Source organism: Ovis aries, chromosome 4 (genome assembly GCF_016772045.2).
Source record: "Ovis aries strain OAR_USU_Benz2616 breed Rambouillet chromosome 4, ARS-UI_Ramb_v3.0, whole genome shotgun sequence".
NCBI lineage: Eukaryota > Metazoa > Chordata > Mammalia > Artiodactyla > Bovidae > Ovis > Ovis aries.
Window position 1 is genome coordinate 65,472,769 of NC_056057.1, and position 27,076 is coordinate 65,499,844.

The window sequence follows — 27,076 nt, forward strand, 5'->3', positions numbered from 1 at the left end:
ATAAATAAAAAGATATTTGCCTTAAAGATATTTTAAATGATTCTCTGTCTTCTAGAGGAGGAAACACAAACCCTTTTTTTGTTTCTGCCTTCTTGTTTACGCTTTGCATCTCCAGGATCCAGCCTGGCACAGAGTAGGAACACAACCATCTGTTAAATGATTTGAATCTTAAGGATCAAAAACAGACATTTAGTCAGACTAAGCAGAGTGAGAGCATACTGTAGTTAATAAAGATGCTTTGAATTAGTTTCTAGATTCTGCCGTAGTCCCAGACATACATATCTTGGTGTGTATTCAGTTGATTTAATCTGGTCTAAAGCAGCTCTTCAGTAAATGTGTGCATTTAGTTTATAATTGGTCACGTACATTCTCCAGATTGGGCTTGTGCCAAGAATGGAAGTTATGCAGGTGGGTGAAGTCTATGTGGGCATTTCTGACAGTTTAGTGATCTATGAATAAATTGTATCAAACTAGAGAGTAGATCTGTGACTTTTCTGCTTGCTAGCAAGCCGTACCAAGTTAACCACACCAGAGTGGGCCACAGCCTACGGCTGTTACAAAAGCCTCGCTTAGTGAAGCTGAAGGCTCTCCTTTGGAAGTTACTGGGGGGAGCTGGAAGCCGAGGCATTGCAGCACAAACTAGCTGAAGAGCCTTCCCTCCACACGCCAACGGTTCACTCTCCAGAACTGCAAGCTCTTTCAGGTGCTGCTTTGAGTTTTCCCTTGGCCTTGAGACCAGGACATGAAGTCTCTCTTGATGAGCACTGGAAAACCGAATGTGCTCTGATAAGTGGAGAGCGTGTTTTGGAGAGAAGGGGCCGAGGAGACAAAGCCCACTCAGCCTCCCAGCGTCTTTCTTCCCTGGTCTGGTGTTGTCTAGTCCACCTTGTTCCCACTCCGGGACTCAGCCTGCAAATTTCTGTATTTCGAGAGGGGGAAAAAATCAGTCTACGGCATAGAACTTGGTGCTTGGCTGTCCGCATTTCCCAGCACTGAGTTTCTCTGTGCTCTTTTCACCAGGCTAGGCCTGAAGCCTCCCTTATGCGCACCTCCTGGCGCCCCACATCCGCGCTCCGCTCCTAGGAGGGCGACCCCTCCGCCGCGCACGCGCCCTCCACGGACTCTCCGCTGACCTTCCCAGGGAAACCCCTTCAAAAGCGTTTCCCCGTCACCTCGCGCCTTCCCCGCCCTTCCTGCTCTTTCCGCTTCCTCCACGCGCCTGCGCGGACCCAATTGTTTTGGCTTTCCGGTGGGATCTAGCAAAGGAAAAGGGCGGGGGAAGCGAGGGTAAGGGCGGGCGGGGTTGGGGGGGTGGTCCCAAGAACCCGGGAAACTGCGAAACCGACGTTTGTGGTGCTAGGCGCGCGCCTGGGCGCGCGCGGCGGGAAAAGAAACCTGGAGAAGGCTGGCCCACGGTCCGCTGTCCGCGCGTCCCCGGGTCTCGAAAGGGGCCCGCCAAGAGGGCGAGAGCGCGCCGCAGGGGCGGGGTGGGAGCGGCAAGCCAGGCGTCTCGCGGCCCCGGGGCTGACGAGGCGGTGAGGGCGGGCGGCGCGGCTCCCGGGGGAGGAGTCTGGCGGTGGTCGGGCCCAGAGGAGCGTGCGGCGGCGCCCGAAGAGGACGCAGTTTTCCGCTCGGGACTGAGCGGCCGAAGGAGGGCGCGAGGGGAAACCGGAAGGAAGGGGAGGCGGCGGCGCCAGCCTTCCTCTTAGGGAGGCGGAGGCGAGACCCCGGCCCTAGCCGCCGCGGGAGGGCCACGCCCCCGCCGCCGCGCTCCTGGGGCCCAGCGTCTTCGGGGCCGCCGGCCGCACTGGATCCAAACCCTCAGGACTGAGGGACTCGGGTGAGCAGGCGTCTCCAGCTCCGGGCGGGGGACCCGGGGGCGACCTGTGGAGAGCTAGGGAAGGAGGGCCGCGGCTGGAGGGGGTTCGGCCCTTTGTGGCTCGGCGGGCAGGGGGCGGCTGCGGCGGCATCTTTCAAACCGGAGACGTTTCCGCCGCGGGCGGGGGATGGGCGCGGGCGGCCGGCGCCTCTGTCCACACCCGGCGGCGGCCCCGCTGCGGCCCGGCGTCCGGCCGGTGCTTGGGGCAGGGGCGGCTGAGCGAGTCGCTCGCGGGGGCGTTTCCGGCCGCGGGTCTCCCGGGCGGCGCCCTGGCCCCGGCTGGAGCCCGCGTTGCCAAAATCAAGCTGTTTCCCTTGACTACTCGCGACGTGTTCGCGAGACGGTAGACAGTAGGAGGGCAAGCCCTGCGTTTTTTCCTTGTCCGGTACTTCTTAAGTAACCAAGAGATGTCTAGATTAACAGAGGTCCCATTGTGGGTCTACTGATGATCTTAAAAAGAAAGCAGAAGCTGCTCTTTGAAACGGAAAATTGTGTACGTATTTACTTTAGACTGAAATCTCTTAAGTTATTTGAACTCGACCACCTTTCTCTCCCTGTGAATTAAGAAGCCGTGGAGTAGACTATCCCGATGTGGAGCGGTGATTTTGAGTTAACGGCTCTTTTATTTCTCCTGGTTTATTAATCAAAGCTCACTTTCTACTACTTCAAAGGGAGAATAATATACCACTCAGAAATATCTAGAGTTGTTCGATGCCACGGATGACCCCGTCAAAATGAAAATAGAAAAAGAATCGAAAATGTAAAATTACCTGTGAAAGGGTATGTTTCTGTGAAATATCTAGCTAAAGTATCAGCGTTGTAAAAACGTAGGGTACAGGACGTCACGTGTTGTTGATAACATGAATCTGTACGTCTGGCTCACTTAGCATTCAGGCATTTAGAAACAACCCTATCAGCAGTGTACTCTGACTACAGTTATTTTTTATCTTTTCTATTGAGACCACTAATCAACAACGTGGAATTAACAGTGGTTCTCTATTTTAAAGTAAGGTTGGTTGGTTGGTTTTGCTTCCCGCTGTGTTGTGATTTTTTTGCCTGAGTTTTTGAGTCGTATGAACTTCAAATCTCGAAATTGTGAGTGGCTTACTTTAGTTAACCTTAGGTTAGGATTTTTTTCCTTCTTTTTTTTTTTTCCCTAGGAAGGACTTTTTCTGACCGAAAGTAAATTGAAAAGTCTAACCAGTCAATTGTTTTCCAGCCTTGATGATGTGGAATTTTGCTAATATTAAGATTACTTCTTTACTTTGATCTTTTGTTGGTCTAGTGCTTATTGAAGCCCCTTTAGATGGGGCCCTGAAATTCTCAAGAGGTTGTTGTCCTCAGTAAACAGTACCAGGGCTGTGGCATTCCTGTTGAGCTTGGTTTATAGCTCATGCTTTTCTGCATGGTTCTTTTTTCTCTACAGACAGCTCTTTGTCGGAAGAGTTTTAAGTGCTGTAACTCTTCTCTCCTTTTTGCTCTCCTAAGCATTACCGCAGAATCAGCTAGCTTTGGTTATTCACATGGCGCTTAAGGAGGTGGTTGGGAATAGAGGTGTCAGTACTTCAGTCCACGCTCCTCCACAAATTTTCTTTCTCCTAGTTAATGGAAATAATTAGCTATTTCATAACATCCAAACATTGAACACTGAATGTGTTTAAAGTGAATGGTAAATTTATAGAAATTTGAATGCAGTCTTAAAAGGCAAAGGATTATTTGGTTTTCCCAAAGATTTTACTCATTTACTTAGAAAAGAGTTGTTTTTCTTCTTGCTTGTATTTCTAAGAGCAGGAAAAAGGATTGGTCCTGATGTCATAAAAAATATGAATGGAAATACCAAAGTCCTTCATTATATCTTAGTCTTAATCATTTTCAGTTTTGTAGATTGAATAGAGCAGTTTATGTTCAAATTACTCAGGGTATTAAAAATGATAGGTTGTTTTCAAGTAACTTTTTAAATATGTGAAGCTTACTCCCTGTTCACTTGCCAGGATTTTTCAGCACCTAGATTCTTCTGTGTGGGAAGGAGGGATTATAGTAGGAGACTGGGAGAAAATGTTACCATTTAATGAGAGATACTTTTTCAGTTCTTCCCTTTTTTTTTCCCCCTCAGCTCCATTCCCTCCCATACTTACTGACAAGTGGTAACGTGTAAATAGGTTCCATGGTTGGCAGGGGAGTCTAGGTATTTCTCAGTTTACCCTTCTTTTTATTTTTTTTTTAGGAACTGAGAAACTTAAGTAGCCATAATTGTTGTTAAGTGATTGTGCCCTTAATGACCTCATGAATATATTTAATATTTGGGAAATAGTTTTGTTATTGTGATTGGAAACAATCACTGATTTGGTGAAAAATGAAATCCTATTGAAAAAGTTAAGGTCAGTTTTACTTTATATTTCTTCAGCTTTCTTAAGTCTGCAGAGCTGAGGGGAAAAAAGAAAAGTGATAACCAAAATAAAAGGACAGACCTCAGTCATAATTATTCTATCACAAATGGTGTTTCCTTTATGTTGTTTAATTTTTTTAAAGTGAGATAACTTACTGATCGTAATGTAGAACAGAAGCCTATTCTTGTGACCTGACTTTACTTGGGATACTGAGCATAATTAACTTGATGGAGTCAGGTAGTCTTTTCACACTCGTTGGAAAAGGGGTCAAGAAGGAGTAGACCTAGGTTCTGAACTTTATTAGAGTAGAGGAAGCTGTACTGAAATGTCTCAAACTCATACATTCTTTAAAAGTCAGGGTGTTTGTTTTTTAATTGATGTTTGTCACAATTCCAGAAAATTCTGTTTGTGTAGTAGTTGACAATCAATTTGAAGATGAAGTGGTTTTCCAAACATTCCCAACTGTCAGGGTTGTTTTGATAACTTGAAGGCAAACTCTTTCTAGCACCAATATATTGTCCTCCCTGAAGCAGAAACCTATCTTTTCACTGAAATGAAGAAAGGCTTGTTCTATGACTGGTGCCTTCCTGGCTATCACTTATTTTTTTGCACAGGCATCAGCCTTCTCAAGGTTAGTCTTTGTTGTACTGGTATGTTTCATGATTTGTACCATCAAAAATACTCCCTAAAATCTTTGAAAAAAATTTTCTTATCTAAAATGGTATTCACCCAAGGCAAAAAGAGAACTGTGTTTGAGTGTTGAAACCTTGTAATTAGGACTCAGACCTGTGTAGGTATGAAGGTTGAGAAGGTGTGAAGGTACTACAAAAAGCTTGACCAGTAAGTGAGTGTGTTAAGTAAAATAATTACAAATTATTTTTTTTGCACAGAGTAGTAGTTCTGTGTGTCAGGCACTGCTCCAAACTCTCCATAGAGCTCATTTAATCCTTAATCCAGTTGAGAAGAATTCTGTTTTTATCCCGCATTTTACACATGAGCATACTACAGCACAAAAAGGAAATAACTTATGAAAGGTCACACAACTAGTAAGTTGCAGAGTTGGGATTTCAGCCCAAGTAATTTGGCTCCACAGTCCATGCTCTAATTTTTTGGCAATACTTGACATTAGAATAGCCTTGGATTTTTTCTAACAAGTTTAGATCTTCTATATTGACATTTGTAGCACTGGAAGTTAGAGCATCACCTAAGTTAATAATATACAACTTGAAAGTGCTGCATACAGGTGATGACCTGTAGTCCACTGCTCTTGCTCTTTATCACTGTTTCATCATTACTGTGTAGTTTTTGTGCAGTCGCTGTTTGCAACCTCCTCCGTTTTTTCACCTGGAAAAGGAAATGGCAGCCCACTCCAGTATTCTTGCCTGGGAAATCCCATGGACAAGAGCCTGGCAGGCTATAATCTATAGGGTCTCAAAAGAGGAGGACACAACTTAGTGACTGAACAATGACCCTATCTTCTTATCCTTCCTGGTTTCACACGTAATCAGCTCTGTTAATTGCTGATCAGTCTCATTTTCACATTCAGTAGTTATTCAGTCCTTTATTCTTTATCCTCCAGATCTTGTCTGTATAACATTGGGAAAACTTGTTTTGTATCTGTTTATGTTTCTATTGGGACTTCCTTGGTGGCTCAGACGGTAAAGCGTCTGTCTACAATGCGGGAGACCTGGGTTCAAGCCCTGGGTTGGGAAGATCCCCTGGAGAGGGAAATGGCAGTCCACTCCAGGACTATTGCCTGGAAAATCCCATGGACAGAGGAGCCTGGTAGGCTACAGTCTAAGGGGTCGCAAAGAGTCGGACACGACTGAGTGACTTCACTTCACTTTGACTATGTTTCTGTAGCTATTCTGTGGAAAGGTACTATAAATGACACACTTGTGGGAATGAAAACTAGATTTCAAAGTAACGTTAGATACATTTGCTTCCCCTACAAAATTTATAGTCACATTGATTATGCAAGGGAGGAAAAGTATTGAAACAACTTTCTGTAAGAGGTATTTCAGATTTTTAAGTAGAATTGTGTGTATTGCTATGGATTGTTGACTGATTTAATCCTGATGACCATTTAATAACAGAATGCTCTGAAACTATCTTGTGTGGCAAAATTCACTCAGTAGAACCTTGGAGACTTGGGTAGCCTAAAAAAAATGTTAGAATCCAAGTTTTTGCTTTTTTTTTTTCCTCTCAGTTGCAATCCTACTCTTAATAGGAAGCTTTTAGATTAAAACATAAGTTGGTCTTTGTTCTCTACTTACTTGCAGAAAGTTGATGAAGAGTAGAAGAAAGGATATCATCCTGTATATAGCATTCTAACCATACTTTTTATGCCAGAGTACATTTTACTTTGTTAGATTCTGAATGTCATTATACTGTGTCTGTATGACTCCCATTTAATGCTTTTTCTAGTTGGCTTTTCTCACTGTGAAATATTGTCCTGACAACTACCTTTAAATTATAGGACCTTTCTATTCATCTTAAGTTGCCTGATACCTGGAAATGTGTCAGCTGATAGTGGATTCCAAGTCTTTGGCCATCAGTTCATCTGCTGAATCCACGTGTTCATTGGATGTCTTTACACAGAATTGTTTTGTACACATCTTCTGTATTTCAAATATATATAAATAAGTTGTGCCTACTAAGTCCCTTCAATTGTGTCCGACTCTTTGCTACCTTTGGTACTATAGCCTGCCAGACTCCTCTGTCCATGGGATTCTCCAGGCAAGAATACTGGAGTGGGTTGCTATTTCCTTCTCCAGAAATGATGTAGTTGATTTGATTTGAAAAAAGAAAGAAATTTAAGTGTTTTTGACTCTAAAATTGTTTTTTTTTTTTCCCCCTCATTGTGGGTTTCTTTCAGCAGATTAGAAAAGTCCTTTTTTTCTAACCTAAATAAAGGATACTCACTGGATTTTTTAAAAGTGTTTCAAAAGTTGACTGAGCCTGTAGTAAGTAGGGAAAGTGGTTGTGTGACTAGGTAAGAGATGTTAAAATATTTCAGTTGAAAGGTGGAATACAGACAGGTTAGATTAAGAATTATATTTAATTCAACTTTCAAGCATTTAAGGTTTGTGCTTTTTCCTTGTTTTTATGACTTGAAGGGGAAACATTCTTCTGGGGAAAATATCTTGAAGTGTGTATTTTTGTTACCACCTTTTAAAAAAATTCTTAATATTTGATCAAGAAGCAGCCTAAAACAGAGATTGGTACATTTATCCTGTAGTCCGTTTTTGTAGAGAACATTTGTTGAATCATGTCCGTTCCTTTATATGTTGACTTCGCTGTTTTCAGACTGCAGCAGCTTTAGTATTTGAGACAAAGACTCTGCTTACAAATCCTAAAATATTTTGTCTTTATGATGAGAAAAGAAAGTAGTATACCTTTTGAAAGTTTGAGTTTTTTAATTAAGTAAGCATTGCATATGTTAACAAAATTTAGAAGGTTTAAGTAAGTCTTCAGTAAATATTTCTTTCCTCTGTGTGTGAACCACTGTTAACAGGGGGACAAATGCCAGCTGCCTCCTTTGCTCATTTTACTTGTGGCTACAGTTGTTCTTAGGGTAAAGGATAAAATTTCTTGTATTACTTCTCTATCAAAAGTTTGGAAATGAAAGATCATGACAGCTAGATTTTATTCTTTTGCCTACCTAGTTTGTCCAGAATAAAGACACTCTTTTTAAATGATAGACATGTTTTGGCTGTAGTAAGAGTAAATGACTTAGTGTCTTGGAGCTCTCATAGTTGGCAGCTCTCAGTCTGAGTACTTACAGTACAATGACCAGCACTTAGTAAATACCCAAAAAACATTTGTGGAGTTAAATTTAAGTAGCCATTAATTTATGATCGAAAATTAAGTAAACAGTTTCATTGATACCTGGGAATTAAGGGGAAGTTTGTAAAATGTGTCCAATCTTTGGTTATTAAGTAGGATAGTTCAGACTTTGTGATATGTTTCAGAGTGTGTAGTATATTGCTTTTAAGGACCTTTTGAAGGTTATTTGTTGGCCATCTTAAACTTTGCCATTTTTTACACTTTCAGTTAATACATTTTGAACTCTTATGTTCCCAGAAAAGCAACACTTAATTTTATTTTGAATTGTACTGGATACTGATCTGTGTAAATTATTAAATTTATATGATGTCTGAATGACTTTTGCTGCCTATTTTAATGTTGAGATATCTTAAATAAAAATTGTTAGGAAGACAGTGTACCCTAGATTTCAAAGGGAGGGATGGAAATTGGGGGTGTATAAAGCAGTGACAATAAGATTGTATAAAGTTGGCTCACCGTGTAATTTTCTAAAACCAGACTAGTATTGTTTTAATACAGTATCATGAATATGATAGAAAGAAATAAAATCTAATAAAATGGAGACATACATAAATGGGGCTCAGAAAAGGAACTGCAAAAAAAATCAGGTTCAGAGAGTATGAAGTCTTAGAGAAATAATCAGAGTGAACCTGTATAGCTACCCTGCAAGGAATTCTGGAGTGTAGTGTGTCATCTAAATCCATCCTGGCCCTGGCCAGCAGCTCCTGTCACCTGGTTTAAACATGGATGGGGACAATTTGGGGTCCTACAGCTGGGGTTAGGAATTTTAGCCTATCAATATATACATTTCTGTCAGATAAATTTTTAGAGGCAGAATTGAAAGATTGAGATAATAAGCATTTACAGTGCCAAATATTAAATCTTCTGTAATATTTCCTTTGCAGTTCTGATATTCAAAAAGCTCTTAATATCAAGTTAAAAAAATTTCGTTTTGTAAAACTTGATCTGAAGTAATGAGACTCTATATAGTATTATTTTTCATACTATTCACATTTCCCTCAGTGAAAATAGATGTTCAGTTATGGAGTTCTGTCCCAGACTGCTTGTAGTACATGATATATGTACCACATTACCTTTATAAGATTTGAGAGATCCTAAATTCCAGAACATAGCTGGCTCTAAGAGTTTTGATTAAGGGCTTGGAGGTATGTATCAACTTACACTCCTGTGTAAAAATGCTCATTTCTAACACACTCACTAACACTGGGCCTTGCTGCATTATTAATATATGAAAATAGCCAGTGATTTTAGGTATCATTAGCCTTAGAGGTTGTGCAGTAAACTTAGATTTATAGGGTAACTTTCAGATCTGGAAGAGCAAAGTCATTACCTTAAATGACCCAAAGTCTCTGGCTTTGCACCTGTTTTAGTTACTTCCTTATACTTTACTTGGCTGGAAATTTGACAGTCTGCATCAGGTTAGCAGTTTATGTAATAGTATAGGTTGGCCCGAAGTACAATGTGACCTGTTTGAGAGATGGATGATATTTTTGTGAGAAAAAGTTGTAGTAGTTGCAAATGATGGTCAAATATTTTTATAGTTTTCATGTCAACAGCACTTGACTTTCTGATTATGGAACTAAGAATCATCTAATTAGGAAACAGGTGATAGTCTTTTAACTATTAGTACTCTATATTATACATTATTTTTCCTTATTTGTAATTCATTTGCTGTACGTTGCTGCTGCTAAGTCACTTCAGTCGTGTCCGACTCTGTGCGACCCCATAGATGGCTGCTCACCAGGCTTCCCTGTCCCTGGGATTCTCCAGGCAAGAATACTGGAGTGGGTTGCCATTTCTTTCTCCAATGCATGAAAGTGAAAAAGTGAAAGTGAAGTCGCTCAGCTGTGTCCATCTCTTCACGACCCCATGGACTGCAGCCTACCAGGCTCCTCCGTCCATGGGATTTTCCAGGCAAGAGTACTGGAATGGGGTGCCATTGCCTTCCCCTGCCATATGTTATAAATACTTATTTCCAAATAATATTTTAAAATTAAACTTTAATGCAGCTGGAATTTCTTTGATGAATGGTATTGGATTTTGTTTTTTCCTCCTGGGGGTGTCCAGTGTTATTTGTTGGAATAACCAGTCTTCTACTTTGAAGACTTCTTTATCATATCTAATACCTTTTCTTTTAACTTGAGTGTATTATATTTACTTGGGTTTATTTACTTGCCTTTACTGTAGAACTGTTAATATATTTTAATATTTGATAAGTCATAAGGAAAGACTTGCCTCCCTTTCACTCAGATATCTTGGCAATTTGGGGGAATTCTTCCAGATGAATTGTCTAAAAACTGGACTTGAATCTCCTGAAAATTTTAAATTTACACATTTTGTGAACATGCATTTTTGTATAATATGAAGTCTTCATGTAATATATTTCTCTATTTTGTCATACTGTATGTTTTTGTTTTTAAAGAACTTCATAAATGTATGCATATTGATATGTTCTTTACTTTCTGAAATGTTTAAATTTTTTATAGAAGTCAAAAAGATAACTTAAAACTACAAATGTAATAAACTTTTAAAGTATTCCTTTTCTCATGTTTTATTTTTATGGTAATGTCTAAAGTTGAACTTCAAAAAAATGTAATTCATATGTAAGTCTGCTTAAACATTGTATTCTAAAAATGTACTGGCCTAGATACTCTGACTGATATATATTTTTTTTTTAGTTACTTCAGAGGATCCACCAAACATAGGATGTTGCCACAAAATCTACCTCGTGTGTTACTCTCTTTTGAGATGAACAACAGTTGCAGATTTGAGCAAGATGTGTGCAGACTGTGTTGAAAAACTCTGAAGAACCTAATTAACACAGGATGACCTAGTAGTGATTCTAAGCCTATAGCAAGATACTATTCATTAGTGAGTGTGTCAGTCTTGGTTCTGAATGCTGCAGATATCAGCAAGCAGAGTTTCTCCTTTTTTTATTTCTGAAGCATTCACTTGACCTTCCATCAGTAAGACTGACTTTATTCTAATCTGTTCCTGGAGATATTAATGGAATACAGTCATGTCCACTCAAGAGGAGAAGCAGATCAATACTGAATATGCTGTGTCCTTGTTGGAGCAGTTAAAATTGTTTTATGAACAGCAGTTGTTTACTGACATAGTGTTAATTGTTGAGGGCACTGAATTCCCTTGTCATAAGATGGTTCTTGCAACATGTAGCTCTTACTTTAGGTAAGTACTTTTAATCTTGGTTAGTTTGTAATTTCAAGTGCAGAATGTTAGCTTGTTTTAATCTTTTGATAGAAATTATTTTAAACACTATTTAAAATTTAAAAAATTAGATGTCTTAATGTTTTGCCTAAATTTTCTATTTGGGTGATAAAGTGCTTGCCAGTCACCTCCTGTGTGTGTAAATAAGGGACAGGCAAGGGAAGGTTTTACAAAGATTAAATACAAGAAATTTGAAATTAAGGTTAAGTTTAATGATGCGGAAGCAAGAAGGTTCAGAATACAGTACTGTTTTTTTCATTGAAAGAGAAAGGAAAATGAATGGTGTAATTTTCACTTACTCATAAGATTTTAAAATGTTATGAATTTAAGAGTTACTGTATACTTGATAATAACTTCTAGAAGATAATTGGTAGTGTTTAGATGTGTTAAGGACTTTTTTTAAAATTATTTTTTTGTTATTATTAATTTTTAAAGGACTTTTATTTCCTTTGAAAAAGTGAATTTTTTGCTCACTGTTGGTTACTTTGATCATTTGTGATATCTTTTTAGCCTTATCAGACTTCTTCCCAGATTGAAATAGTTAATAACTGATAATGTTCTCTGTGCCTCAGAATTTAGAAGTTGATTTAATTGTTTGCTAATTATACAGAAAACTTTACATTTTTATGACTTTTTACAACTTTTAATCTTTTTAAGGTAGGTTTTCCTTTGTTACGTATTTCATGGGAGGAATAGAATTAAGGCATAGAAATTCCTATGTTTGGTCACTGCCCTTAGGTTGAATCTTTACTTAATATTTGAAAGGGACAGAATGAATAAAGATGAGTTAAATGTGGACTGGTATATTTGTACAACAAATCTTAGCTGGCTTTAAGTGGCTATCATCAGTGAAACTTACTTTATGCTGCTTTTTAGTGGCAGCTATAGACAGGACAGGTATAATCTTAACTTTTCAAAGCTAACATAGAGGAAGGTGTAGAAACTTCACATTCCCCAGTATAACACATCTCATGATGATTATAGAAGCTTAGGCCCAGACTGCCTTGTCAGTTGCTTTGCTGTGCCTGCTGTTTTTTCAGGTTTAACTGTGGATATTTCATAGTTTCAGACATTGAAACTATTTTTATCATAGAAGACTTAGCATATTTGCAAACAGTGATTCTAGAAAACCTAATAGACCTAGAGAGGATCCTTAGAATCCTCTCGTGTTTCTACAGATAGAGATTCTTGGATTTCAAACCCAGAAGTTATGATTCTTCTGGGTCTAACTCAGTGGGTCCGAGTTAGAGTTTCAGGATTTGTGTTATTTTAAGAGCTTCCCAGGTGATTGTGATTGTCAGGATTGTTTTTGTTTTTTCATCCCCTTTGGCTTAGTAGATAGTGTCAGGAATTCAGTTACAGATTCAGTCAAACCTAGGTCCATTAGTTTCCTTTTTTTTTTTTTAGTTCTCCCTTTTTAATGGCTGTTAATTATGAATTGATTATTCTTTATTGGAAACTTTATGACTTGTGGATTTCCAGATTGGTATTTGTAATCATAGACTCTTCTGTGGTTATTACCCTAGTAGTTGTCTTGTGTAACTTTTAAACCTGTGCAGAAATTCTTTTTGCTTAATTGTCATCTTTATCAGGAAGGTAACACATGTAATTATGGGTTAGGTGTCTTACCTTTTTTCTTCCTTGTTAACTTTATTTTTCATTGTGTAGACAACACACTGTTCTCTAAATTCTCTAGCCATGAGGTTATTCTTTTATCTTTTAACTAACTGGGTTGGAATTGGCTTCCTGGAAGGCTAAATAAAAAGTTTAAATATTTCATTAGTATCACAATTTGAAAAGCAACACAATCTCTTTAAGGCTGCTGTTATTATCACTAGTTAGTTCCCTTCTTTAGCATCTTTGGTGTTCTAAGAGAATATATTCTCCCTAAAGCAAATCAGATAATAGGGATTTGAAGTAACAGTAGAAAGAATAGTTCTGCCCATGTTTGGGGTTAAATCCATCCATCTTTACAATCCTGTGTCTGGGCCAATTTCATAATCCACAAGACCAAACCACATATATTAATTTTTCCTCCTATATATATCTTTTCTCTGGACTGGATAGATAGTTATTATATATTCCCACAATAATGACTTGATCTTTTCCCAGGTTTTTTCAGCTGGATTCTGCTTACAACTTTGTAGATTTCAGTATCCTTACATATATCGCTATCAATTTAACCATTAGAAATTTCCTATGAGAAATTTTGTCCTTTGAACTAGGTACATTCTTTTGCAGTTTACCAGTTTCATTCCACCAAGAATCAAAAAAAACTTTTAAAATCCCGAGAACCTCTGAAGTAATAGTTTCTACTTCTTAGTAACATATACAGTAGACGCCAAGTGAAAGGGATTACTTGAGAATTACTCAGCACCTCTCTCACCATGGTAATTCAGCCTGCTGTAATATTATGCAATTCAGCATTTATTCTTTCTTTGAAAAGCCTGTTTCAGATTTTTATGATCAAGTTGGCTCAGCTTCCCCTAGTGTCTTTCGTCTTTGGGAAGCATAGATCCTTTACAGAAGTCCGTTTATTCTGGTGCCTTAAACTATAGCCTGGAATAACCAGTCTCAGTGTCATCTGTATAGTCAGCTGTTCTCTTGACCTACTTCCTCTTCCAAAGTTAACTACCTTCTATTGGAACAGAGAAAAAGCACATGACCCCTAAATCTTCCATTTTTGCTCAGCTCTCTTGTAATTCTCTTTTCAGGTTGCTTTTGCTTATCGCCCATGTGAGAGAAGTGTCTTGTGAAACAAGTGCCACCAGTAGTCTTAGGTGCTTTTCTTAGCGTTTTCTTGTTACATCTTGGATGTTTTTCGAGAATAATTCCTGTTCTCCTTTACTTTGATTAGGTTTATTTATGGCCATTCTGTATTCTTTGGGAGGCAGTTTTCAGATACCCTGATTGATGTTTTCATTCCCTTTTTCTATTCCCTGACTGCCACTTTTCCATTTCCTAACTGCCTCAAGTTAGCTGCTGTTCTTGCTGCTCCTTGTGAGCTACACCAGAAGTCACCAGTGCTTTCCTAATTACTTTTGCTGCATTTGTTTCCCTTGAGGCTCTAGTTTTTGACACCCTGCTTGCCTTGCCCAGAGTAGCATTATACTGACTGGCTTGTTCTTATTTCTCTGATGAATGTTTCTCAACCTTTTGTCATTCTTACTTTTTCTTCTAATAGAACTCTACCTCAGGTTGGCCATTGGGAATCTGGGTGGGTTTTTCTTTTAGTTTTTTAGTCTCGCTCATGTAACTTAACTTGGCTTTAACACGTGACATTTTGTAGATAATTCACAGTCTATTGCATTAATGCCTGACCTTCATAGTTTCAGTAATATTAAATACTTAATTGGTTATTGTATTATTTCTATTTGACTCAGCTGCCCACACCTTCAGTTAAACATATCTAAAATTTAACTCAGCTTTTTTTTTACAAGATTAACTTTTTTCCTCCATCTTACAGTTTTCCTCTCAATGGTTAACAATATTTTTTTTCAGGCATTTACTTGAAAATAAAGAGCTAGCTTTGATTCTTTTCCTATCTAAGAAAGGAGCAGCAAAGAACAAGATGGTTAGATAGCATCACCCACTCAATGAACATGAATTGGAACAAATTCTGGGAGATAGTTGAGGACAGAGGAGCCTGGCATGCTGCATTCCACAGGGTCGCAAAGAGTCAGACACAACTTAGCAACTAAAAAACAACAATCTACTTCTATTCTTATCACCAATGTTCAGAAAAGCACCTGATCTTGTTGGGTTTTTTGTAAAAGCTTTTGTATCCATTTCTGCCATCCTCAGTCAGATGGTTCTTCTAACATAGATTATTACAGTAGCCTACAAAGCAGTTTTCTGGCCTCCCCGCTTTGGCTTTTGAGATCTGTCAGTATGGAGTATTCATTCTAGAATGTTTTATTATGCTAGTGAATCCATGCTCAGAACCTTCAGCATTCTTCATTATCTACAAGGAAGTTCAGTAAAAATTTTGGCTCTGCTGTTGGGCTTGCATGATCTTTCCCCCGATGCAGGATTGAACCCAAGCCCAAGCAGTGAAAGCACTGGGTCCTAACCACTGAACCGCCAGGGAATTCCCTCTTGGGTCTCATTTAAGCCTTCTGTGATCTAAATGCCTGAACCTCTTAGGTTCAGCAGTCTCCCCCCAAAAAAAGTTCTTATATTCTACCCTGACTGACTACTTCATCCACTTTAAAGTGTTTCTAATCTTGTCCTTGAGGTGCCCAGGCTAGTTGTTGTGATACCACACTTTAGATCACTATAGGCTTTTCTATATGTTCAGTAATACTCTTTGCATTTTTTTTCATCTCTTCCCTATATGTGGACATTTTAGTTTGTATTCTTCATAACATAATTTCCTTTACAGCATATTTTCCTGCATGTAATTTTTTAGGAAACTGTCCTGCATATTTTTAGGAAATCATTTGAGTAAGTTGAAATTTTAACAGCTTTGTTGAGAGCTAATTTACATACAATTAAGTATTTTAGTATATTTAAAGAGCTATACAGCCATCTCTACAATCTAATTTGAAATATTTCTGTCACTTTATGTACACTCACCTTTTTTACCCATGGCCCTAGGTAACTCCTACTCTCCCCTCTGCCTCTGTATATTTGCTTTGGGGGGATATTTCATATAAATGGAATCATACAGTATGTGGTCTTTTGTATCTGCCTTTCACTGGCTATAATGATTTTAAGGTTTGTCTGTGTACATATTAAAGAGTTTCTTTCGTTGCTAAATTCCATTGTGTGAATATAAGGAGTAAATTAATTTTGACATTATCATTCAGAATGGCATAGTAGAAAAGTTTGGTATAGCTTTGGCACTGAATTATACTTTTCTGTTGCCTCCCCCAAAAGTTTTTCCCTATAAGTTGTCCATCAGCAGATACCCTAAATAAATATTCTCTGTGGTCTAGTTTTGGTGTTTGTTTTTAGCTCTACTTTTGTTTCCCCCTCCCACCCTTACTGTAGGGCCATGTTCATGAGTGGACTGAGTGAAAGCAAACAGACACACATACATCTGAGGAATGTGGATTCAGCCACCTTACAGATAATAATAACCTATACATACACGGGTAACTTGGCAATAAATGACAGCACTGTAGAACAGCTTTATGAAACAGCTTGCTTCCTGCAGGTAAGCAGTTTTCTCTCAGTTGTATGTGTTAACTGTGGTTTATTTTTCTTAAGAAGCATTGTTTTATCAGTGATGTATTATAGCTATGTAATTTTATCACAGATTTTAGAGTGTAAAGTTTTTCTTTTTAAAATGTATAAAAGAAAAACAATAGAATTTGATCATCTAGTAAACTTAGTTTTATGATGGGAACTTTACTGAAAAGATAGGTGAAAATTTCATAATAGTTTCATATTTTGCCTAGTATACCACAGAATTTAGATCTCAAGTAAAAAGTTTTTAACAGTGTTACTAAATTTAAATGCTTTGGTGTTTTGGTTAAAAGCTTAGCTATGCTAATTTCTGATGGTATTACTTTTCATGGAAAATGTCAAGATTCTTAAGAGAAGTTATCAAACAGATATTTGTAATAGCATGAGAACACACTGAGCTATTAAGAATTAAACTAAAAGAAAAAGTGATGATATATTTACATATGATAAATTGTTTCACTCTCTCACTCTTTGTTTCCCCTTCAACATTTTTATTTTTGGCCATGCCATGTGGCTTGTGGAATCTTAGTTCCTGAACCAGGGGTGGAACCCATGCTCCCTGCAGTGGAAGCAGAATCTTAACCACTGGACCAATAGGGACTTTCACCCTTCAGTGTTTCTTTTAAATTTTAAGAGGCATATAAAAATATTTTCCAGGACTGCTGGTGGTCCATTGGTTAAGAATTCACACTTCCATTGCAGGGGACATAGGTTTGATCCCTGGCCAGGAAACTAAGATCCCACATGCTGTATGGTGTGGCTAAATAAATATATTTTTCTCATTTCTTTTCCTATTTGGAATAATTCTTTGTATTTTCAGAAATAAGTTTCTCCAAAGGGAGAATTATCAAACTGAAGGTTAAATTTTTGTAGCATAGTTCATGATACCTAGTGGGTACTGGATAAATGCGTGCTGAATAAACGTCAGTGACATTGGTTGAGCACCAGTTTAAGTAGCTTTCCTGCTTTTTAGTATGTACTCTTCTCCCCGCCCCCCAATTGTGCAGTGTCCTACTGTACCTGTAATTCTGGGGAAACTGAAGCCCATGGTAGCTTCCTGGTGCTTTACAATGGAAGACATTGATATCCTGAATCCAAACCTAAAAGGGAGAAATGCCTACTGTAAGCACTGTCTTCTATAATTTAAATGATTTCATTACTTTTTTTAAAAGCCAGAAACTAAAAGCAGGTATTTTTAGAATTGCTAAATAATTGAGGAATTTTAAGAAATTTGGGTTTCAGAACACTGTTACTGTAAATAGTGACACCTTTTGTTTTTTAATCATGTTAATGAAATCCTTAGGCATATGCTTACCCAGTTCAAACCCAGACTCTGCCTCCAGGACTAAGGTTGCCCTGGCAAGTCTGGGACGGGGCATTTTATGACTGCCAACATGGCTTTCACTATTAACTGCATGAAATGTTTTTATATGCCAGATACTGTACTAATGCTATATATCAGTTCTCGTTTAATCCTAAAATAATCACTTAAAGGATTTCCCCATTTTATGCAGGAGAAAGCTGAGGCTTAGAGAAGAAAGCTACTTGTCTGATATTATACAAGTGTTGACTGGCCTATCCAAGTTTTGAATCCAAACAACTTGACTTCTTATCACAAACTTTCTAGTTAATCACTGTGATCTGGAATAAATATAGTAGGTAGCACTTGTAACTCAACTGAGATCTGTTTTGTCTTGAGAGAAAACAAATCTAGGAAACTGAGTGGCTAAGATGGGTTGTTAAATGTAGATTATTTATAACTGCACTGTTTTCTTTTGATTGGTTATCCTAGTGCTCCAGGTAAGAAAGGCAGATGACTATTGTTAGGCATTGTGTGTTGCTGCTTTTTTATGAATATCTTATACACGTTGACAAAACCAGATTCTCGCTTCTCAACAATAATCATGTCCTGTACTGATTTACATTGTTCTTATTTGGTTTTCTCAGTTACATGTTTTTTAAAGCCTAAAAGTATTTAACTTATGCATGAATTTCCTTACCTTTAGGCTGTTTAGGTTTTTAAGAGTCACTTATTGGGGGGTCTTGTTTGTGTGTAGCATGTGGGATATGGGATTTTAGTTCCCTGACCAGGGATTGAACCCGCACCCCCTGCAGTGGAAGCTCAGCGTCTTAAACACTGGGGAAGTCCCCAAGAGCCTGTCTGATGTTATACCGACTCCTAAATAGGGCAGTTAAGTAGGCCACTAGACAGGAAGAAAAATGCAAAACAATACATTTTGAAAGTCCCTCAGTCGTATATGACTCTTTGTGACCCCATGGACTGTAGCCTGCCAGGTGCCTCTGTCCATGGAATTCTCCAGGCCAGAATACTGGAGCGGGTAGCCATTCCCTTCTCCAACCAAGAGATCGAACCCAGGTTTCCTGCATTGCAGACAAATTCTTTACCATCTGAGCCACCAGGAAAGCCCCTGCACAGTCTTCTAGATTTTTTTATTACTGGAAGACACTATGTCTTAGCCCAAAAGTGTATCTGAAAATAAAACTACAGTATAAGGATTTGATTAATATACTTGTGTGTTACATAGCAAATGTCTAGCTTGCCTTATCAGCCTTGTTTTCCCCCCATTTTTAGGTAGAAGATGTGTTACAACGTTGTCGAGAATATTTAATTAAAAAAATAAATGCAGAGAATTGTGTGCGATTGTTGAGTTTTGCTGATCTGTTCAGCTGTGAGGAATTAAAACAAAGTGCTAAAAGGATGGTGGAGCACAAGTTCACGGCTGTGTATCATCAGGAAGCTTTCATGCAGCTGTCACATGATCTACTGATAGACATTCTCAGTAGTGACAATTTAAACGTAGAAAAGGAGGAGACAGTTCGTGAAGCTGCTATGCTGTGGCTGGAGTACAACACAGAATCACGATCGCAGTATTTGTCTTCAGTTCTTAGCCAAATCAGAATTGATGCACTTTCAGAAGTAACACAGAGAGCTTGGTTTCAAGGTCTGCCACCCAATGATAAGTCAGTAGTTGTTCAAGGTCTGTATAAGTCCATGCCCAAGTTTTTCAAACCAAGACTTGGAATGACTAAAGAGGAGATGATGATTTTCATTGAAGCATCTTCAGAAAATCCTTGTAGTCTTTACTCTTCAGTCTGTTACAGCCCCCAAGCAGAAAAAGTTTATAAGCTATGCAGCCCACCAGCTGATTTACATAAGGTTGGGACCGTTGTAACACCTGATAATGACATCTATATAGCAGGTGGTCAAGTTCCTCTGAAAAACACAAAAACAAATCACAGTAAAACAAGCAAACTTCAGACTGCCTTTAGAACCGTGAATTGCTTTTATTGGTTTGATGCACAGCAAAATACCTGGTTTCCAAAGACCCCAATGCTTTTTGTCCGTGTAAAGCCATCTTTGGTTTGCTGTGAAGGCTATATCTATGCAATCGGAGGAGATAGTGTGGGTGGAGAACTTAATCGGAGAACTGTAGAAAGATACGACACTGAGAAGGATGAATGGACAATGGTAAGCCCTTTGCCTTGTGCTTGGCAGTGGAGTGCAGCAGTTGTAGTTCATGACTGCATTTATGTGATGACCCTGAACCTCATGTATTGTTATTTTCCAAGGTCTGATTCATGGGTAGAAATGGCCATGAGACAGACGAGCAGGTCTTTTGCTTCAGCTGCAGCTTTTGGTGATAAAATTTTCTATATCGGAGGGTTGCACATTGCTACTAATTCTGGCATAAGACTCCCCTCTGGCACTGTAGATGGGTCTTCAGTAACTGTGGAAGTCTATGATGTGAATAAAAATGAGTGGAAAATGGCAGCCAACATCCCTGCTAAGAGGTACTCAGATCCCTGTGTGAGAGCTGTTGTAATCTCAAATTCTCTGTGTGTGTTTATGCGAGAAACCCACTTAAATGAGAGAGCTAAGTACGTCACTTACCAATACGATCTGGAACTTGACCGGTGGTCTCTGCGGCAACATATATCTGAACGTGTACTCTGGGACCTAGGGAGAGATTTTCGATGCACTGTGGGGAAACTGTATCCGTCTTGCCTTGAAGAATCTCCATGGAAACCACCAACTTACCTTTTTTCACCGGATGGAACAGAGGAGTTTGAAATGGATGGAGAGATGGTTGCGCTACCACCTGTATAGTCAGGAGTTCAGGGAGTGCACGCTTCGTCTGTTTGCTTTGTCATTTTCTTTGCTTAATGAGAGACTATGGAAGGACTGAATGAGTACATTAAAAAAAAATCTATCTTTGATAAATTTTATTTTTATGCCCTACTTAATATTTGCATCAGTATAATATATATCAGTGAGTCTTAAAGATATGCTTCCATAATATGAAATAGATTATCCAATAATTGAGAAACTTTTATGTGTATCATGAGAGCATAACAATCTGGATTATCTAACATTGTTAGCCCTGTGTATGTACAGTTCCAAAAGTTCACTTATTAAAGTAGTTTCCTGTTCCTAGTGTGGTATATCACAAATTGTGCTGAGGTTATTTTGGTAAATGTATTTCATTCCCGTGCTTCTGTTTTGAAGTCCTGGAATATAGTTTTTTTCAGTGTAGTTAAGTGAGCTGCACTTAACACTAGTGTCCATGTTGGCATAGAAATGTTGTCTAAATCCTATAGTTGAGGAAGATCTTCCATTTTATGGTATTGCACAGGGAAAGTATGACTGCAGGATCAGTCTAACTCTATACTATTAGGTGCATGTACTCTCTTTTCACTAACTTATACTTGTCTATCTAGAATACAGGTCTTCCAATCAGCTGGTCATTACCAGGTGTGGACTTAAGTTGCTGGGCTTGCAATAAGAATTGCTAGTCCCTCATTGTGCGGGTCTGTGTGGAGCTTTAATCAGTAAATGCCTCCACTTTCTGTATTACATTAACATTGGCTCATGCATAATACTACCTGCTGCTGTTGTATTTCTCCATCTTAAAGATTTAGAGTGGGTTAACCAGGTCATTACATCTTAATTTAATAAGCATTACTGTAGAGTGATTGTGTATAGATATTTGTTAGCTGTCAGGGTGTGTTTTTTTTAACCTGTTGTGTGTGGGGGGGTAGGATTAGAAAGTGAACTGTTCAGGAATTCTCTGCACTAGTGGTGCAGAAGAGCAGATAACTAGTGCTGCTCTGGCATTAATCCCAGGAACCACTAGCAGTAGCGGGCCGCCGCCAATCTAACATGAGCACAGGTGCTTCATGACAAACATTACTAGCATGTTCAACTGCATAATGTTCTGGCACTGTATTTTGAATGATATTAATTTATTAAATAAATTGTATATATTCAAAATCTGTTTTTCTTTTGTGATGAGAATGGTATGATTAATGTGTGATTATAGTTTTATGGGGTCAGCTTAGTTTGTTACCAGTGATTTCTTCAGAATTTTGGGATTATATGTCTATTTGTCTGATTTGAGCCTTACTGTAGCAACATAAATTACAGATCAATGACTGCCTTTCAACTGTAGTTGCCTATTAGAATCATCTCTAGGTACTTTTGAAAAAACTTGGGATGATGCCTAAGCCTTATCCCAAACAAAGGAAACCACAGTCTGTACACTCTTCAAAGCAGTAGTCTTTTGGAACCCCATTGGTTTAGGCTGTAAATATAAAGGTTTGATTCTAGATTACCTAGATTAGATTCTGGTCTTCCTAGAGTATATCATTGATTATGTTTTGCTGCCCCCTCCTTATTGAGTAAAGTCCAAATTAGGTCTCTTTCAAAATTATAGAAAATCGAAGAAAAAAAAATCCTGAGAGAAGCCAGGTGGAAAAAAAAAAAACCTATACATAGTTCTCTTCAGCTTCTCTTCAGGCAAGAAAATGGAATAAAATATTTAAAGTGTTTAGAGTAAAAGCAACACAGAATTCTGTGTCCTTCAGAATTATCCTTCTAAAGTGAAGGAAAAAGATTTTTTGGCAGTTCTCCAAACTTCTTTGCCTTACTGTCACTTTTATAACTTGTGGCAAACTCTGAATCTTAGATGAGTTTAGCTCTGTCTGCCTTATCTAAATACAGTTGGGTTGCTGATAACTGCCACAGAAAAGAACATAATGGTATAGACTGGTGACACTATAAATTTGTGATTATCATCCTCAACTAAGTCCTCAACGTTAGCAACCTGTCCATTCTTCAAAACAATCTGAAATCTGTAGTCTCCTTAAATCTTCACCTTCCCCAAGTCTGTTAGCAGATTACTTCTGAACTATCCATCACCAAATCTGTCTGTACCTGCATCCTCTATAGGTTCTTCCTCTCCTGTTTAGAAAGCATAAAAGCATGAAGTATCTTACAAAGGTTGCTCTTATGATTCTGCTAGCTCCCAAATTGTCTTGAGCATCAAAATCCTATCAGGAACTTAAATACAGATTCCTAAACTCTAACCAAACCTTAAACTTTGCAAGCCTTCCCCAGCTGATTCTTAAGTAGCCTTCTCATTCCTCCAGTACTTCAGTTTCTCTAATTGGGTCCTTGTATTTCTTTAAACATGACCAAAGTGAAAAAGTTGTCTTAAAGCTCAACATTCAGAAAACGAAGATCATGGCATCTGGTCCCATCACTTCATGGGAAGTAGATGGGGAAACAGTGGCAGACTTTGAGGGGCTCCAAAATCACTGCAGATGGTAATTGCAGCCATGAAATTAAAAGATGCTTACTCCTTGGAAGGAAAGTTATGACCATCCTAGATAGCATATTCAAAAGCAGAGATATTACTTTGCCAACAAAGGTTCGTCTAGTCAAGGCTATGGTTTTTCCTGTGGTCATGTATGGATGTGAGAGTGGACTGTGAAGAAAGCTGAGCACTGAAGAATAGATGCTTTTGAACTGTGGTGCTGGAGAAGACTCTTGAGAGTCCCTTGGACTGCAAGGAGATCCAACCAGTCCATTCTGAAGGAGATCAGCCCTGGGATTTCTTTGGAAGGACTGATGCTAAAGCTGAAACTCCAGTACTTTGGCCACCTCATGCGAAGAGTTGACTCATTGGAAAAGACCCTGATGCTGGGAGGGATTGGGGGCAGGAGAAGGGGACGACCCAGGATGAGATGGCTGGATGGCATCATGGACTCGATGGTCGTGAGTCTGAGTGAACTCCGGGAAATGGTGATGGACAGGGAGGCCTGGCGTGCTGCGATTCATGGGGTCGCAAAGAGTCGGACACGACTGAGCGACTGAACTGAACTGAACCCTTTTTTAAAGTAAAAATCATCTTCCTCAACCCTTTCCCTCTTTCCCACTTACAAACCTAACCCTTGCCTGATTTGTCCTTTGAGGAATCACAGCTCACAGTTTACCACAAAACTCATAGGAGTCTAGTTTTTGCCACTGAAACTTGAATTTTTTTAAGTCCAGAGGATACTTTGCTCATTTTACTTTGAAATGTGATAGTGTTTTACACTGTTGAACACTTTATGAGACTCTAAACTGCACTTGTCATGTTATGCTCCTCTGGTTTTCTTCCCCCCTCAGAGCCTTCTCTCAGACCCTTGCTAATTTCACCTCTAACCATGTCTTACACATGCCCTAAACAAAACTCCACTTCAATGACTTCCGCTGATTCTCTTCAGCCCAGATCTTCACCTGAGCCAAACTTGGATACTGTTTTAACTGGAGCTGCTATGAGAAAGTACCATAGATTAGGTTGCTTATAAGCTGAAATTTCTTACAGTTCTGGAGGCTGGAAGTTCAAGGTCAGGGTGCCAGCATGGTTAGATTCTGAAAAATTCCTCTTCTGACTTGAAGACTGCCAACTTTGTATCCTCCTGTGGCAGAAAGATTCAGTGATGTCTTGGGCCACTACTTAGATTCATGAGGGTTCCACCCTCGTGACGTAATTCTCAGTGGCCTTACCTCCCAACACCTAGTTGGGATTAGAGTTTCAACTTAACAAATTTTGGGAGGACACACACAGTCCATAAGTTAAATGTTTTCAAAGTTATCTCAAATTAGACATTTTTATTTCTCCACCCACACCCTCATTTCTGGTTCTGGTTATGTCAGTAAATGGCACCATCATCCATCCTGTTGCTTAAGCCAGAATCTTGGAAGTTAACTGACTTCCCTCTCCCTCACCTCCATATCCTGTCAGTCACAAGGCCTTATAGGTTCTCTTAAATAACTCTTGAAATCATCCTTCCTTGGAACACAGTAATCTAGAGCTGTTTTCATCTCTCAGCTGGAGGAAAGAAGCTCTATCGAGCTGTAAGGCGCATAGTGTGCCATTCAGTGTCTTTGTGTCACACAACTGTGGAACGTTTCATGTCCCCCAAAACCCACACCCACTCTCCATTCCCCTCCAAATGACCTCTAAGGATACCTTCTTTGCTGACACTTTCTCCTAGAATGTTCACTGTCCTTAGACTAAAGCTCAAGTTCCTTGCCACTCTACAAGACCTTTCTATTCTGGTCTTTGCTTCTCACCTGATTTCTTCCCTCACAGTTTACAGCTCACTGAATTAAGATTTTTAGTTATCTTAATGGGCCTTGTCCTCTTTCACATAGTTTTTTTCTGCCTCAAACACTTCTCATTTGACTGGTTAGATTTAAGGTGATTATACATCCTACTTTATGCTTGTTTTCACTTTGAAAATTGTCCCTGTTTGGATAGTAAATGATACGGTAACCCTGGTTGAACTCAATTTACCATTCAGGTAACTTCCTCCAAGTGACTTTTTTTTTCCCTTCAGCTGTGCCATGGGACATGTGGGATCTTAGTTCCTGGACCAGGGGTAAAACCCATGCCCCTTGCATTGCGTAGCCTTAACCCCCCAGGCCTCCAGGGACATGTCCCCTCCAAGCAGCTTTAAAAAAATTATAACATGGTTCCCTTTGTTTAAATCTCAAATTTTACTCTCTATTGCCTAACACTCATTAAACTATCTTACTGTCTTCACCACAGCTGAGAGGGCAAGGGCTGTCTACCATATTTATTTCTGTATCCTCAATGCATAATAATGCCTGGCACATAGTAGGCACACAGAAACATCTATATAAAGGCATGCGTAGGTCACACGGGGAATCTGTGGGAGTAGATAATTCAGACCACCATTTCAGAATTGTAGTCATCAGCAATGGACTATCTCTGACACTATGGAAAAAGGATTTGTCAGTAAATTAACATCAAATGAACCAACATTAAAAACACAAACTTTCCAACAATTTTGATTTGACCAAGTGGGATTTATCTTAAGAATGAAAGGTTGGTTAAACATCTGAAAATCATATAACATATGAACAGGATAAAGGAGAAAAATCATATAATTATTTCAAAAGAAAAGTTATTTGACAAAATCTAAGGACCATTTGTGATAAATTTTTTAAAAAGGTACTAGAACTAACAATTTAGCAAGTTTACAGGATACAAGAACAATATAAGTCAGCTTTGTTTTATGTGTTATCAACCATCAAAATTCAAAGTAAGACATGGCAAAATATGAAAAAGGTTTAAAAGTGCTAGTATCTCTAATATCTTTAAAAGAGTTTTTAAAAATAAAAAGAACAAGTACTCTAAGAAATTGAGCTTTGAGATGAACAATAAACTTGATATATGCTGATCTTATTCATACTACGAGAAACACAGACAATAAAACCAACACTGGGATACTATTTCTCATGTATTAAGTAGGTAAAAATCCAAAGTTGGACATACTGTTGGTCAAGAACCATGTATGCTCACATATTCCTGATACTCCTACAAATTATGGTAGTTGTGGGAGATTTGACAGTACTAGTAATCTTGATCACAATTCTAAATCTAGGGATCTCTTTCAAAGAAAAAAGCATTTTTTAAATACATGCACAAGACTGTTACCCCTTACAGTAGCATTTATAATAGCAAAAAGACCAGAAACAACCCCAAATCCACAGCAACTGGTTAAATCAGGAATGGTCAAATAATGTCACCTCCACCGTAGATCTCCAGAACATATTACTAAGCTAAAAGAGTAGAGAAAAGTGTGTGTATACAGTAAAATTACATTATTTACAAAATTTGTTAAATCTTTAAAAAAGATAAATATAAACATTTTAAATGGTTAACTAGAAGGAAAGGAAAGGAACAGGATGAGGGATCAAAATATGTAAATATTTTACATAATTATAAAACAGATTTTAAGATGAAGCTAAAGAATCTAAATTAGTATACTGGGGTGGCATAACCACAGAAAGGAACTTTTAATCAACTTAAAACAGTAATTTGTACATCTCTAGTGGAATAAACCCTAAAGAAAAAAATCTTTTAAACTTGTTTTAGTCATATTATTAGTGGTAATGTTGGTATTAGTTTTCTAATACTATTGTGTGTGTACTGTGGCTAAAGCAAATGAGTAATAATCTAATCTGTTATTACTAGAATCTTCTTAGAGCTGGAATTCTCTGCAGAGGAGAAAGGAAAAATAGAAGAGGATGAGTAAAACCCTCTATAAATTTACACTACATTTTATCTTAACATATTTTCTCCTTTCTGTTGAATAGGCCATTGCTCATTGCAATAAGCAATCAATAGATGCAGAAAAAGCTTTTGACTAAATTCAATACTGA

General features: G+C 38.5%; 1 protein-coding gene across 5 annotated transcripts; it reads left to right on the forward strand.

Moving 5' to 3' along the window:
• Positions 1–1,231: 1,231 nt before the first annotated feature.
• On the forward strand, positions 1,232–21,829 carry KBTBD2 (kelch repeat and BTB domain containing 2). 5 transcript variants are annotated; one of them, XM_060414778.1, is made up of 5 exons: positions 1,589–1,840; positions 9,845–10,029; positions 10,794–11,304; positions 16,339–16,504; positions 19,130–21,829. In XM_060414778.1, exons 3-5 carry the CDS (start codon positions 11,135–11,137, stop codon positions 20,663–20,665), a joined length of 1,872 nt encoding a protein of 623 aa, XP_060270761.1. In that variant the 5' UTR covers positions 1,589–1,840; positions 9,845–10,029; positions 10,794–11,134; the 3' UTR covers positions 20,666–21,829. The 5 variants fall into 5 exon arrangements, with proteins under 5 accessions (XP_012032235.1, XP_060270761.1, XP_027824435.1 ...); XM_012176845.4 differs by lacking the exons at positions 1,589–1,840; positions 9,845–10,029 and adding an exon at positions 1,232–1,287; XM_027968634.2 differs by lacking the exon at positions 9,845–10,029.
• Positions 21,830–27,076: the final 5,247 nt, after the last annotated feature.

Coding starts and splice junctions, on each gene's coding strand:
- KBTBD2 (XM_012176845.4), top strand. CDS start 11,135: ATGTCCACTCAAGAGGAGAAGCAGATCAATACTGAATATGCTGTGTCC. Junction 11,305..16,338: donor ACATGTAGCTCTTACTTTAG/GTAAGTACTTTT, acceptor CCCTTACTGTAG/GGCCATGTTCATGAGTGGAC. Junction 16,505..19,129: donor AAACAGCTTGCTTCCTGCAG/GTAAGCAGTTTT, acceptor CCCCATTTTTAG/GTAGAAGATGTGTTACAACG.